This window comes from Apis dorsata, unplaced genomic scaffold (assembly GCF_000469605.1).
Source record: "Apis dorsata unplaced genomic scaffold, Apis dorsata 1.3 scaffold_77, whole genome shotgun sequence".
Classification (NCBI taxonomy): domain Eukaryota; kingdom Metazoa; phylum Arthropoda; class Insecta; order Hymenoptera; family Apidae; genus Apis; species Apis dorsata.
This window is the reverse complement of record NW_006263375.1, coordinates 115984-131758: the sequence shown is the minus strand read 5'-3', so window position 1 is coordinate 131758 and position 15775 is coordinate 115984. Positions and strand designations below refer to the sequence as shown.

Sequence of the window (15775 nt, the reverse complement as noted above, 5' to 3'; positions counted from 1 at the left end):
TATATATATATATATACGTATATAGAGTAAACATCCGTATACTTAATATCGTTCTACGTGAACGTTAAATTATCTTATAACGTTCTATAATTTTTTGAATGCTAATAATTTCAGTTTTTTTTTTATTTTTATACTCGTTATATATTGATTCCAGCTTCGAAACTTTTACGGATGACAGTTTGTTGTATATCCGCGGATATACGATCGAAATTCTACATTCCTAAAATTTGTTGGAAACTAAAGCTCAACTTTGAACGACATCTTCCACCAAACAGTCATCTCTATTTTATGTAGCAAAGCAAAGCTATATTGGGAATGCAATTTCGACCTATCGAACATGTTTTCAATGCGATGATATTTTCGGAACGATGATATTTTTCACGCATGTTTAGTTTAAAAGAGATAAACGTTGTAAAATAAAAATTACGAATCGATTAAATTTGAATTAATATATTGTGACGTAGAATTTTGACATAGGATTTTATCACGATTTATTCCATTTTTTATTATTATTTCGAAAAATAATTTAATAACCGATAACGTTTAATTCATTAAATAAATGAATTTAATACTCGTTTCACTTTCTCTTTTTAATCGTATACCGAACTCTTTTTGGTATTTTATTAATCCTTTGTTCGAGCAACCATTCACTGCAATTCCTTTTAAAGCGGAAATACAATTGTATAAATTTATAAATCGGAAAAGAATTCGTAGAAATTTAATACGATATACATTTACTAATTTCATAATAATAATTGACAAAAATAATAACCGATATTTAAATCGAATGACAAAAAATATAGGAAAATATTAAATATTAAAAATATTTCATAAATTTTCATTGATTCTATTGATTTTAATTTTTTGCTCCAATATTTGCTTATGCAAATATATTTGGAGATCTCTTTTTCCACGCGTGTTCAACACATATATTTACATATGTGTTTATCAATATATTGTAATTATAAACCATAATCTCTAATATGTATAGTTTTTAAGTAAATATAAATTATTTTTATATCATTAATATTAGAAAAAAAAATTGGTAAAATAATGCCATTCATATTTTGAAAAAGTTAAATAAGATCCTAAAAGTGATTAACGCGTCAATCATTTGAAAAACTTTTTTGATGTATCTTAGATACGAAAATTGGAAATCTGATTAAACTTGGAACTAAATCGTAAAGTCGATACTAGCAAGAAACCTTTTTATTTTCTTTACCATTTTTGTAGCACGGTTTTTCTTAGAAACTTATGAAAGTTAAAAATATAAAATCTCGTGAAATAATTCTACTCTGATGTGTAATTTTACACCAGTAAATCTTCAATATTCTAATTTCTATATTATTTATAAAATTTCGTTCCTTATCCATTAAAATGCAAAATTGTCTTTATGTTTCGCAAAAGTATCGCAATTACATTCTTTCTGCGATATTTATCAAATATGCAAGCATTCTTATTCAATTATAATTCTCACTTTATATTTCAAAATTAAATTTTTGAATGAGAATGGAATGGAATCCAAATTAATTTTATATTACAACGATCAAATAATACGTACCTTGAAAATACGGTATTAGTTTGCACATCGTTATACCAAAAACAAAATTCTTCAGAACTTGTCCAAGAAGTGTAAAAGGCATGCAAAAGACGCCGAGCAGCAGATCCGAAACCGCCTGGAAATTAACGAAATATTTTATATATAAAATAACTAAACTTTCATGGAAATTTAATTCGAATGAAGTAGAAAATAAATTGTAACACAATTGAGCAATGTTATAAAGTTATGCGCATTTATCTCTACCTTAATTCTCATTTAAAGCTTTCTCATCAAAATAAATACAAACAGAATTGAATAAAACAATCGTGGCCAGACAAGTGGATTAATGCCACCGTGATCAGACGAAGTGGAATAAGACGATTATATCAAATACAGACACAAAGTAGAAGAGATGCGTCATAATTGAACAAGTAGAGCAAACTGATCATGATCAAACGAGTAGTACAAGTCAATCATTTCTGCACAGAGATATAAGAGAATTACGAGAAGAATGACTATTCAAAATTGATTAAATGAATAATATTTTTACGAATTTAATTTATCCGTGATATCGTGACGATACCTCTCTATTCGCATCTACTTCAATAAAATTAAACTTCGACTGAAAAATTGGCACTGTAGAATGCAATCACCGTTCCTCACGCAATCTCGCTGCAAAATTTATAGAACATCGACCTCCTACGCATTAAGAAAAATGTGAGCAAACAGTGAAACGAAATTAGAATACCGATAGATGTTTGTTATTCCAGTGAAGCACGACAAGAAATTCAATCAACTATATAGAGACTCTGCCTAGCTCTCCAATCTCACGTGTATCATTAATGAAGTGAAGTTTTGCTCCGAATTTGTTCCAGATATCGTGTTTTAACGATCATCGATAAATTCAACATCACTCAATACGTATGATACCATTTGGATTAATTAATCGAATATCGGCGAGATTTCATTATTTTGTCGTCTTACAGCTCTTCGTCAAATATATATTGTATAATTTAATTTTATTGAACAACAGAATGTTCTATATTCTCGTGTTTATTACCATTTTATCTGAATTGTCTCGAGAATTAAAAATTTATATTTGTGAAAAAATGATTTTCAATTAAAATAATGTATATATGTATTTGTATATTTGAATTTTGATTGAATAAAAGAAATAGATAAAAAGTAATTTTTAATTTGTGGAAAAGCCATGTAGAAAGCTATATATCAGAATTAATTTTTGTTTTTAACTACAACAAAGGGAAATTATTAAAGCATTTCATTATATTTCTCGCTTTATAAGTTTCCTTCAAAATTTTTAATTATTTCTCCATTATATATGTATATATATATATATTGCAATAATTTTAAAATTCGTACAATTTTGATGCTAATTTAATATTACATAGCTCGATTTAATATTATATGACAATTGTATATTGTACATTATAGAAATAGTTAATTTATAATTGCGTGATTCGGAGATAATTAATATCGATTAATTAATTATATAATAATTAAACTGGAAAAATAATTCTTCAATTCTTAAAATTAAACTAAAATAAACTTAAGTTACTGCGGAAAATAACAAGTTTTAAAAATATCAAAAATAATCAATAAATCACGTATAGTGTTTGTGCAAATCCGTAGGGTAAATTCGAATTCGTGTCGCAAATCTCAATTCACACAAAATAATCCTGTAATTTATTGAATTGCATCGAATCGTTAAATACAGAATATATATTACATCGTTCAAATTTGAATTTACGACTTTATACTATACACCGTATTTACATTTTTTTCCGATTTATCAGTGATTTATCACATTTTGGCATATAAAACTTTCTTGTTTTATTTTATTTTTTTTATTTTTTAGTATTTTTCAAATATTTCAAAAATAGAAATTCTCAAATTCTATAATAAACTACGTGAATTACTAAGAAAGATTTTCTTCGAACATTATATTTATGTTTAATTAAGAAAATTAAAAATATAAGGCAAAGAATTAGTAAATAGTCGAAAAAAATGAAATAAAATTATAATAATAAATATAAAAATATACATACATATCAAAGGTGAATCTAATTTTAATGTAAATTCACCAAGGATTAACTCCCGACTTAATTATACTGGATTTTCATTTTCGTTCTTATTCTATAATTTTGCTTCATGTGTTTTTTCGCGAAATAAAAATAAACACGATTCCTTTAATTTTTCTCAAAAAATGAAAAATTATCGATTTTATCTCTTAATATTAAGATACAAATGGACTATTAGTTTTTCTCTAACGATGACATTGATCTTACGACAAATGTGTTCAATTTCTCAAATTTGCAAATCATTCCACCCTAAGGTATTTAAATTATTGAAAATTAGAGAAATATATCAAGTACTTACAATATATTCAAAAACTAGACGACCAAGAAATTATTAAAAAATTAAACATTATACTGAGATCTATCTATTAGATTTAGATATTAGTATGACTGTTTCTACATTTTTTTTCTTTTTACACTTAGCATAGTACACGTTCAGAATCGAAAAGCAATTACAGAGAAATAGCTCTCTGTATAAAGGAAAAATAGATAGTAGGTTTCGATTCCGTTCGTTATGCGTGGAGAATAATCCGTGGTACGTAGATTAAAACTCTTTGACGGCATTGATCGAAAATCGATTTCGTCGTAGGAAACAATAAAGGTTTTGTTGAGAAGTAGCGTGCATTCGAAGGAAAAACGAATATTTCGTGCAAGAATGGGATTGAAGTAGAAAAATGATCAAATTTTCTGCTTTGCATCAATCCCTCGGTTCCCTCGGTGAAAATATCGAAAATGTAAAATGATCCACGCACAATTCTGATAATTTCTTCATTTTAATAAATTGGACAAAATTTTGGGAAATTTTAATAATTGATAAAAGTTGAATAAAATTTGAATAAAACATTTCAGTTGGAAATTACTGACCTAGATCATCGAATTAATTAATCCATCTCTAATTGACGGTATACGAAGGGAAAAGATAAAATTTTGGATTCATTAGTTTTTACTTTTATAACCCTTGTTATCTTCTATTTAGTAAGGGATTCCACTTTCATCTCTTTAATATTTTTTCCTGCAATTTTCAATTAGTTAAAATAATCAGTGAATGGTAAAATGGTATTATTTTATGTTAATTTTAAGTTATCCTATCAGGATAGAGATCTGTTGTATCTGTCATATCTAGTTGAAGCTTGAGAATATCGAAAGAGGAAACGATCGAATGCATTTCAAGATCGTACACGTGATAAATAAATATAATGCCTATAATGGATAGGAACATCTTTTTTCTTTTTTCTATTCATAGATATTTTTTCTAATTCAAAAAGTTTATGATATTTGTATTATTACATGTAATGCAGTAGCATATTTTTTTCTTATTTTAAATAAAGTTCGACCGAGATAGCCTACGAAATTATCTATTTTCAAAGGAATTTTTGTTTTCAGAATAAATGTCGCTAAAAATTCACCACGCTATTGTGCGCCTCGCGTTAAAGCGTGAACCGTGTTCGTTACCAATAGATATTGCCGGAAGCTTTATCAAGTTTAACCGTTCTGAAACACATCCATCATTCATATCTTAAAGTATAACAGGCCAAATGAATGGAAAAAAACTTACTATAATATCCTATACCTCAAAAAAAGTCTCATTACTTTACTTTGCTCGATATTCAAATTAACAAATACGAAAAATAAAATTTTTAAATCGAGAAAAATTCTTCATCTATCGGCCAATTATTCAATTTTCACGGGCTATTTAAATCGAAAAAAAACCGAAACGAAATTTAATAAAAAAAAATTACAATTCGTTCGAACAATCCTCGCTCTAAAATATTCTCCAAATTCATAAATTAACCATTAATCACTTGCAATCCATCTTTCAAAACATGGCGTAAAATTTTATTTACAAAATTAAACCAATAAAAATAATCGAATAACAATCCCCCTCGTTAAATCGATCATTTATCCAGATGGAAATTGGAGTGAAACAAAAAAAATAAATAAATAAATAAATCAATCAGTGAAATGGATATTAGAGAAAAATGAATGTGAAAATTCTTTTTTTACCAGATTTAACAAGTAAACGTTGGTCACGGTCCTCATCCTCTTGTTACGTGCCAGGGTGATCAGCACCAACGAATTCCCAACGATGGAAAGGAGAAATATTATTCCGTATAGAGGGATTATCAAACTCTCGAGCAGATTCGTTTGGCCGTAATGCGTGGCCGCCACTGTTGGCAACGTTGTCACGTTCAAAACGGGGGACGTAGTTGTTGGCTGGGGCAGATTGGTGGCGAACGATTGATCCAAGTCGGAATTACCAAAATAATTGGCCATCGTGCCGGTATCGGTTTCGTTGTAATTCGTAGCCGACATCATCATCTTATTCAAAACGATCGTTCACAATTCAACCCCATTTAAAAGGATTTACGACATTGTGCAACGCGATAATTTGATCGATGTTCCCTGTTCCATTCATGGATGGTCGGCTCCGTGCAATCGATGTTAAACGATTGGAAACTTAAGAATCGTGCCGATATCTATTCGATGGAATCGATTCTCTTCATCTTGTAAATTTGATTTTCATATTCCGCAAACGATTCTGAAAAAATAAAGAGAGATTTATCTGTTAGTAAAATTTTCGTGTATTTGAATATATATGTATTATATTTTTTATTCGAATCAATTTTTAATTTAAAATTTATTTGTTGCATCTTTCCATTGGATTGTTAAGGAGTTTATGAAGAAATGGAAATTTTTAGCACGTAATTTATAGGATTTAAATAAAAATTCTTTAGGATGGGAAAAGATTTTGTTTCCTATTTGTGTAATAAATTGTGTGTACATATTTTGCTTCTTTAAGATGAGAAAGAAAAAAGCAAATATCTTTTTAATAAGAAAAAATCTCTCTTCTTCCAATGTATAAATAAATAACCATTCTTAGTGTTTTTCAAAATATTATAAAATTTAGAATTGTTGTTTCAAAATATTCCTGGTAACTTTTTTTCAAATTTATAGCTGCGATTACATTGTATCTCGCTGATTTAATCATTTTGAAATGACAGTTGGAAAATAATATTCAAAAAGAAAAATCGTGGCTTTAGTTCCTCGCGCTTCGAGAAATTTTACGATCCCAAGAATTTTTAATATTCTCTTAAAACGCCACTTTTATGGCATAAACTGCATCAAAATGACATAGATTGTGCTGACGATCAAATTGAATAGATTAAATAGCACACGGTGTATCGAATAATTTAACGGATATGACAGTTGTAAAGCACCTGGGGCTTCTCTGACCCCTGTTGCAGATGTTACCCTCAAGTACATCATGATATGGTTCTGCATACGTAAAGAATTTCGAAGAAAATCATTAACCACCGCCATCTTTATATTTAAGAAGAATTTTTAAAGAAACTTCTTTAAAGTTAAAGTCATCGTCTTAATACATCTAATTTAATATTTAAAATGAGCATCAAATGTCTCCAAAGTTAAATTAGAATATACATATAATTATTTCAAGAAGTATATACATATATTTATATAATTCTTAATAGAATTTTCTTAATAGAATACGAATTGAGTGTAATAGAACAATAGTACTTAAGAAGGCTTGTTAAGAAACTATATTGAAAAGCTTATACTAAACTTTCGATCCCTCATTTATCATTTGAACTAAACTATTATTAAACGAAATATCGCAGACGGTAAAGAAGATTGGTTAAATCTTATTACATGGTTTCGAGTGAGAAGATCTCACAATGGGGAATCGTGTATATCGTTAGGAATATAAACTTGCTGAATCGTGGTAACGTAACCCATTACGAGATCACGACGACTCGTCGGCATTCGTCTTCGTCAGCCTTTATTATCAGCCAAGTTTGTTCCAAGTTCAGATATAAAATTGGAAATTTTCTACCTGAAAAGAAATCTCGTGGAAAGTTATATATGCATAAATTTCAATCCGATGTTCGAATATTATTCTTTAATCTCGAAAGAAAGAAAAAAGAACAGACAATTTTTATTAATTAAAAAAATCATGCACGAGATTCGTCGAAAGGAAATATAAGTTTCGAACAATTAGTTTTATGATTAAAAATAAATAATTTCGATATCGTTTCGTATATTTCGTATGGTTATATGAACTTAACAGAAGAGGAAAAAAGTTATTACGTATAAGATAGATAGATAGTTTAAATGCAAAAAGTTTGAGTAACAAATGAATTTGTTTGAATTGAAGTTGCGCGAGACGGTCTCTTGTGGAATCAAGTTTGATTGGAGAACAGTGAGCAAGAATTTAACGAAGTGCTATGAATTCTTAAAAACCATTCCTCCGACCGAGAAATTATTCGAAACTTTTCCTACGTACGTTCTACGTAAAGAGTAATGAAGAATTTTGAATAATCGAAAGGAACCGAGTTATTAACGAAAAAAGCATGAATTCTTAAGTATCATACTTCCGAGCGAAAAATTATTATTCGAAACTCTTCTCGACGTTCCCTTGCCACGTGATTATTTGAATAATGAGAGATTGATCGATCGTAATGAACGATTAAATTCTATTTTTTTTTTTCTCTTGGAAATAAGTAATAACGCAAAAACAAGAATAATTGATGGAAAATTAACGATATTTTGCATCAATTTTATAAAATTTTATAAAAATTAAAAAGTGAAATAAATATGATGATTATTTGAAATTTACCTTAAAATATTTCCACTTTCATTTCGCGTGTGTTTACGTATATGAAGAAAATGGGGATACGTGAGCGTTTTCACGAACTGATATGCATTGATATGATCATCACGAATACGAATATTTTTTTCTGGAAAAAACCTAATCCTGATTAGACTAAAATGAAAAAAATCTTAATATTTAAATAATATTTAATGAATATTAATTGATATTTAATCTACATATTTATTTTATTTATTTATTTTATTGTCGCATAAAATTTATTTTTAACAATATATTTTATCGGAAAAATGTATTGATCCGGATAATAAAATGCACTTGCACACTCTCAAACCGGGGTATTTATTCGGGGTAATTAATAAGCTTATTCGTGGAAATACATCTATTCAGGAAGCGTGTTAACAACGCGTTTACGTACGTGCATTTGTTACAGTGCACGATACTCGTTATATTATCATTAAAAAAACGTGGAAATTTTCAGAAGAATTTTCCACGATAATGAAGAAGATCGAAGTTTCTGTTGGCCAATTTTCAGCTGCACACAATACGAGTAAATTTACATAGTTTCAAGCAACGTCACGTCATCACTTTTTCATCTTTAAATAAAATTTTATCGAAACATTGGACGTTCCTCGGCGATAAACAAAACGGTAATTGTAAAATTTGATCGAAATTGATGAATTTTTTTTCTTTCTTTTTTCTTTTTCTTAAAGTCAAATCGTCATTTCGAGATTTGATTTCTCGGTACGAGTAACTCGATTTCGTAGAATGAGAAGTTCGAATTGTCGATCGAGAGGTATACGCTAGAAACGTCAGATATCTGTTGGTTTCAAGCGAATTATTGCCATTTGTCTCGAGTCGAGAAACCAAAACTCGATCGTAAATTAATTCGTAATATCGATTTGCAATCTAAAATAGCGAGAATTTCTGCCTCTTCCTCTGTACAAAACCACGATTGAAATATGTCTTTGTAGTCGTACAGAATGCATGCGGAATCGCGAAACTTTGGCAAGAGTTCCGTTTCTCTTCCCGAGAAAATGAATTAATGAAGCTACTGAAGTGGTATTTTGCAATTTTAATCAACATGGAGTAGAAGACATTCAGAGAAAAATATATAGCAAGATGTATCGCTTTTGCAATTTATATATATATTTTTCACAATAATTACAAGTAGGAAATCTTGGAAAGTGGATAAGATGGATTAAATATACGTACACGCAATCATACGTGTGTGATCTATAAGCAAATGGATACGACGATTCGAATCGAATGGATAATGAGAAATTGATCTCACGATTTCGAAGTGGAACATTAACGGTCGACAAATATTGATAATTTCATTTTCATCAGTTGAATAATAATAAAATAAAAGGTTATTTATGATTAAATAAATAACAAATGACTAAATAAATTTATAGGTTGAATTTTCTGTCTCTTGCATATTGCATTTAATAGTAGGCGGTGTTACATTGTAAATATTATTGCGAGGGAAGAAATTGAAATTGACGAATTTTGAAAAATATTGAATTCATACAGAAAAATAAAAAAAAAAAGAAAAAGAAAAGAATTACTTACGGGTCAAGAAGTTTTTTAAATTTCTTTTAAATTTTACACAAAGAGTAAAAAATTTATTCCTCTTCTTATTTCTTCATTGTACGATATAAAATTCAAAGAGGATAAAGTGTTCTTCTTAACGTTTTTTACACAATGCAGTAAAAATTAAGAAGAAATAATTATCTGTATCTCCTTTCGAAGAGAATCTTCTTCCACGAGGATAAAAATAAACAATACATTTTCAAAAGTGTTAAACTACTTTTTGGTTCGATCTTTGAGAAACTTTTTAATTCCAAAGTCGTTACTCGGGTGGATCAACTTGGGACAAATCTTTTTTGATAACTCAATTTTGATCATTTTTTTCCTTCCTTTCAATTATAATTCGAAGAAAAAAATCGCGATAGGATTTTTATTGAACCAATTCTTTTTTAAAAATTTTAACGTTTAATTTGGACGAAACTTCGATAAGACTTTTAAATAGAAGGAAATGAAGGCAGGACTCGATGATTTTCTTACTTGATTAATTAATAATAATTCATATCTTAGTATCTTAGTGTGTTAAACGTTTAATTGAAAATTGCAAATATTATTTATTTATCGTGAGAAATATAATTTATTTGCGTATAAATGAGAGGAGAGTACGTATGTATTATATTCGTAATATAATATATTTATATCGTAATAAAATATGTAATATATGTGTTCGATAAATATTTCATCCGCGATTATTTTGCATAAATCTGACAAAATTTTATTCATTTTGCTACTTTCATTCTACTACCTTTATTTTCATCTTGTTGCGATTTTATCGAAAAATGTTTTATGCTTTTATCTTGAATAATTTTATTTCCATATATATATATATATTTTTTTTACAAAACTTTATACGATTTACTTTTTATACGTTTTCTTGAAATAAAAGTTCTTTTTATACTTTTATCCGTTTACGATTGATCACGCAACGAAGCAATTTATTTCTTATTATCGATACATGTTTAAAAAAAAAAAAAAAGATTAGAAAGGCTGGTTTTTTTTCAATTAATTACCTTTATATTAAAATTCCTCGTTTTTCTTCTCGGTTATAAGCGTAATGAGATAGCCGTATTTCGATGTAAAAATTATTAGATTTTTTTTTTCTTTTTTAGATCAAATATTTCCAGAAATAATGAAGTTTTTATCTTACGTTAATATTATTAGGAAAATATGAAAAAATATTTCGTTGATTTATAACGAAATGGTATTATTGCGAAGTATTGGACAATTGTTATATCAATCAAGATTTTTTTAAATTCAAGCCATTTGATTACAATTAACGATCTTGAAAATCTCAAAATGATTTTTATTTCTTGAGAAAATTTAGTTTAAAATTTTGCTTGACAACTTATTAAAAAAAAAAAAAAAAAAGAAACGAAAATAAACAGTAATAGAAAATCAACATCCATTTCTTAAGAAATATTCCATTCTCAAGATTCCCTCAAGATTCATCTCGAATTGCATCGAGCTTTGCGCTGCGTTAGAATTATAATAAAATAACTTCTTTTAGAATTTTCCACGTTGGATGGAAAAATATCTTGCCACGAGTATTCGATGAAAATGTCGCAAAGCGACGCGACGTGTGACGAATTGTTTTCAACAAAAAAAGAAAAAAAATGATTTCGATATATTTCACGTAATAAAATCCCTTTTTTTTCGTTCCCTTCTTTATTCAAAAAATTTTTTCCAAACATTATCAAAAATTTCTCATACGAAAAATTCGTTGTTAGAAAAAAATTTTTGCATACAAACGATCAGATATACACTTATAATTTTATCATAGTTTGACAAATTCTCTCATATATATCCAATGATTGTACATGTATTTTGCACGATCGAAATGGGCCAAAGAACAAAGAGAAGACAAGACATATTTTGCAACCCAGTCGTATCTGTGCTTTGTATTTGTAACTAATTAAACAATTTTTTCTTGAGAACAAATTTGTATGAAACTTTTATTCACTTGTTTCTTAGAATAAATTACCACCTCGTTATGCTTCACAGTAAACAATTAAATGGAGAAAATGAATGGTAAAGGAGGTTGAAATATATTCGTATATAAGTGAAAATATTAATGAATTCGCACAGATAGTTTGCACGTTAAAATTCTTTTTTATTCTTCTTCTTCTTCTTCTTCTTCTTCTTTTTAAGAAGTATTTCATTAATCATTAATTGTTGTCGCGCATTATTTATTTATTTTTTTTTTTAATTCTACGAGAAAAATTCATGTCTCTGTGAATATGAATTACTAATAGATTTAGAATAACGATAATTTTGCTACGTTACGTGTCCAAGATCACCTCGTTTGCCACGATAACCTCAAAATTCAGCGATTTTTAATACGAATTTCGTGCCTCGTTCAATCCAAGGCGGACCCGATTCTCGACCATATCGATTACCGTCACATCAATTATAATGAAAGAAAATTGAATAAAAATTGCTCTTGGAAAATGTGTCGTCACCAAATATCTTTCAATTTCTCTGATTTCCGAGTTCTTCTAAGTGAAATACGTTTCGGAATATTATTATTATTCATAAATTATTCATCGTTCGCTCGACATTCCATCTTTATCCAATTATAACACTTAATTTCTCTCGTTAGTTACTTCAAATTTCAGGAATTCCACTCGAATCAAACACTATTTATGTTTGATATTAATATTTAATTTTCGATTTTCGTTTACAATTCGAAATTGTAAATTATATTTTAAAGGTGAACAATAGAAAAATTATATATATATATATATTATATTTTCCTATAAACCATTCATTTTACACAAACAAAATTGTTCCAATTTTATTCGTAAAATTAGTTTATTATATCGATGTTCCAAAACACCACGAACAATTTTAATACTACAATAATAATAAAGTCTTGGCTCAAATATTCTACAATTGAATGAATTATTAACAAAGTCACGTCCCGGAATTATGACAGTTTCTTCTCGAAATTCTGGAATTTCGAGGAATAGATAAGATAGAAATTCACAAATACATTGATCTTTGAAACGAACATACACGTGTGCTTCCTCGGTCAACTTTGAAATGATAAAAAATGGATGGAAAATTTGATTGAAAATCGCACGTGCGTGATACATGTTCAAGTGGAAATAACTTTAATCGCGACATTATTTTTTTTTTTTTTGAAATTGTAATAAAATCTCAACGAGTTCGAATTTCGAAATACCAGATTTCTAAAATTTTCTGATAAACGACGAATCGCATTTGGTAACCATATTTCTTCCCTTTCCCCCTATTTTAATTTTCTCTCCTCGTTTGAAAAAAAGAAGAAAAAAAAATTTGTTTGTCAATTTGATAAAAATCGAAACATTTAAGATGACACAAGTTGGTGACATATCGATAAAAATAATATCGTTAAAAATAAAAACTCGATAATGTGCCAGCAACACGAATTGAAACAATCGACAGAACCTAACCTAACCGGCGAATAATAAATCGATATGATCGTTAAATCACGAATAATCGTTGAAAATGTTGAAACATGTCGGATCGTAAATCAAATTTTTCTCCCTAATATGATATTCGATATGAAAAACAAATAAATTGTAATCCTTCTATGAATTTTCTTCAACGTTAATGCAATTTTCACCCCGCAATTACAATACAATTACTTTTTAATCAAACAAAAATTCTCTCTCGCGATATACAAGATCGTATACAAAAGATTTTTTCCTGAAAAAAAGCCATGTTTTCTTCTTTTTCTTTTTCAATGTCATTTAAAACCAAATGAACACGTACAAATGGGTAGAAAGATAATAATAAAGAAAATTCGTTCGCCAAATTCTCTTTCGTTTCAATCCATTGTAAATTCATCTCCTCGTCGATCATTGATCAATGCAATCGATACGGATCGATTGAAATAATAGAGAAATTCATTCGTTTAATGCATCCAAGCGGGGATAAGAGATAAGATAATTGATGGATAGGTATTAAGTCGTTTGCTTTTGCGACTTGCTAACGTGGCACACGAGTATCGCATACAATATCGTGATATATAAATATAAATTGAATATTTGTCAAGGAATTACGTAGCTCCATACGTCATAAATATGGGATAATACAGCGTGAATAAATATTTGCTTACCAACGTAACGGCCAGCTTACATCCATCGATGTAAAATAATCGTCGTTCAATCGTTGCTGAGACGAAGCATCGAGGAGGTATCGAGGTAGTTTTTTTATGATAATCCTGTTGCAGCGGATCAGCCCACCACCGATATTTATCCGTACGGAAATAAGTCGAAAATAACTGGATGATATCGTGCACATTTCACGGATACTTTGAAGATAAATTCACGATTCGAAGAATGTTTTCCCTCTCGCAAAAATTTTCAAACTTGCTGCTCTTCGCTCCACATTTAAACTCGGTCAGATCGAATAGTTTACGATAAACTTTCCCTTCCCGAATTCTCCTTCCTTTCTTAAACATTGCGTGAATATCTTTCGAATCTTTCGATCGGAGAACATTTTTAATCAATAATTTCTTTAACTCGGATCATCCACAAGTTTTCTTCGATTTTTTTTTAGGTGAAAAATTTTTCTTCCTCTCTTTCGTTGAAAATTCACCGATATATCGTATTCGGTGTATATTGCTCTTAACGCAGTTGTGAATATTTTAGTTACACCTATAAGAGCGATAAATCCTTGGTTTATTCGGATAGATGGATCCGTCCGGGACTCTGGGGGTTAAACAAGTTAACAACGGGTCTTGAACAAGTTAAGTGGGAGTATCAGAAGGACGAGAATTTCTGAGATCACGATTGATCGACATTTTATGGTAATTGCTCCTAAGTTTCGACGAATTCGACTCCGGCACGACTCTGAAGGATAGATTCTGTTCGTGATCGCGACGAATTTTCACTGGGTATAAATTCTGTTCTACATTCCGTATTGAATTGTACGGATGATAGTTCTGAACTATTGTATATATGTCAAAGGATTCCGGAAATAGTTATCGTTCGTTTACGTTACGAAACGAATCCGTTTGATCCGATGTCCCTCGATCTTCACGATGTAAATTTTGTAATGAGCAGGTTTTGTTCTCGTAACAAACGTTGATTAAATGTCCACTGCTTGTTTATTAGAAAAAAATTAATTTAAATATGCCTATAAAATATTGATCGTGAACAGTTCGAGATAATATATTTCACGTATCATTCGCGTATTATCCGTAGAATTTTTTAAATTAAACGTCGTTTAATCGTAACGAAAAATTGCCAGTGATAAAGATAAATGAAATAATCTATTAGATATTATTTTTAATAGGTTTCTCGTATTGCATCTTCTTAAAAGTTAACCGTAAATCTGTTGATAAATTTGCCATTTCTCGGACAATTCAATTTCAAATTCATCAGAATTTAACTGTTTCCACATATGAGCAATTAATTTTCTAAAGTAATTCTCAATTTCTGTCACAGAATATAATGGATTATCGCGTTATTGTAGACGACACACACACACACACACTCACACACAAAAGTTCCATCCTCTGAAACGGAAAATCTTGATCTTCGTGAAGGGAATATTCACTTTGAATAAGAAAACGAAATCGGTCGATTCGTCACGAAGAAGAGAAAAAGAGAAAGCGGGAAGAGATCGACGAGAAATTTATATTATTTCAACACTTTTAACAAATTTTTCCCCTTTTCACACCAGTCTTCTTCTCTCTTCCTTACACATTCGAAAGAAATAAATGGCCGATTTCGATCGATCCCTTGATGAACTCTCTCGAGAATCATGGAGAAGAAAGAGAGAAAGAAGGAGAAAGAAAAGGAAAAATTACGCTTCCATTCGCGAGAACATTATTTTATTTCATCTCGAGCGAAAGTTCAAATCGCGGCGAGTGGTTTCGAGTGGTGACGCTCGGCGATTAACGCGACGCAAGTGGTGCGAGTCGACGAGCGA

General features: G+C 29.2%; 1 protein-coding gene across 1 annotated transcript in view; it reads right to left on the bottom strand.

Annotated features, from left to right (window-relative positions):
- Positions 1–14166, bottom strand: part of LOC102680882 (cholecystokinin receptor-like) — a 29399-nt gene extending 15233 nt beyond the window's left edge. Inside the window, exons 1-3 of the mRNA XM_006610712.2 lie at positions 13956–14166; positions 5641–6175; positions 1562–1676 (exon numbers count right to left, since the gene is read on the bottom strand). Coding sequence (XP_006610775.1) covers positions 1562–1676; positions 5641–5955 — 430 coding nt within the window. The 5' untranslated portion in view covers positions 5956–6175; positions 13956–14166. The remainder of the gene's footprint in view (positions 1–1561; positions 1677–5640; positions 6176–13955) is intronic.
- Between the last annotated feature and the right edge of the window lie 1609 nt (positions 14167–15775).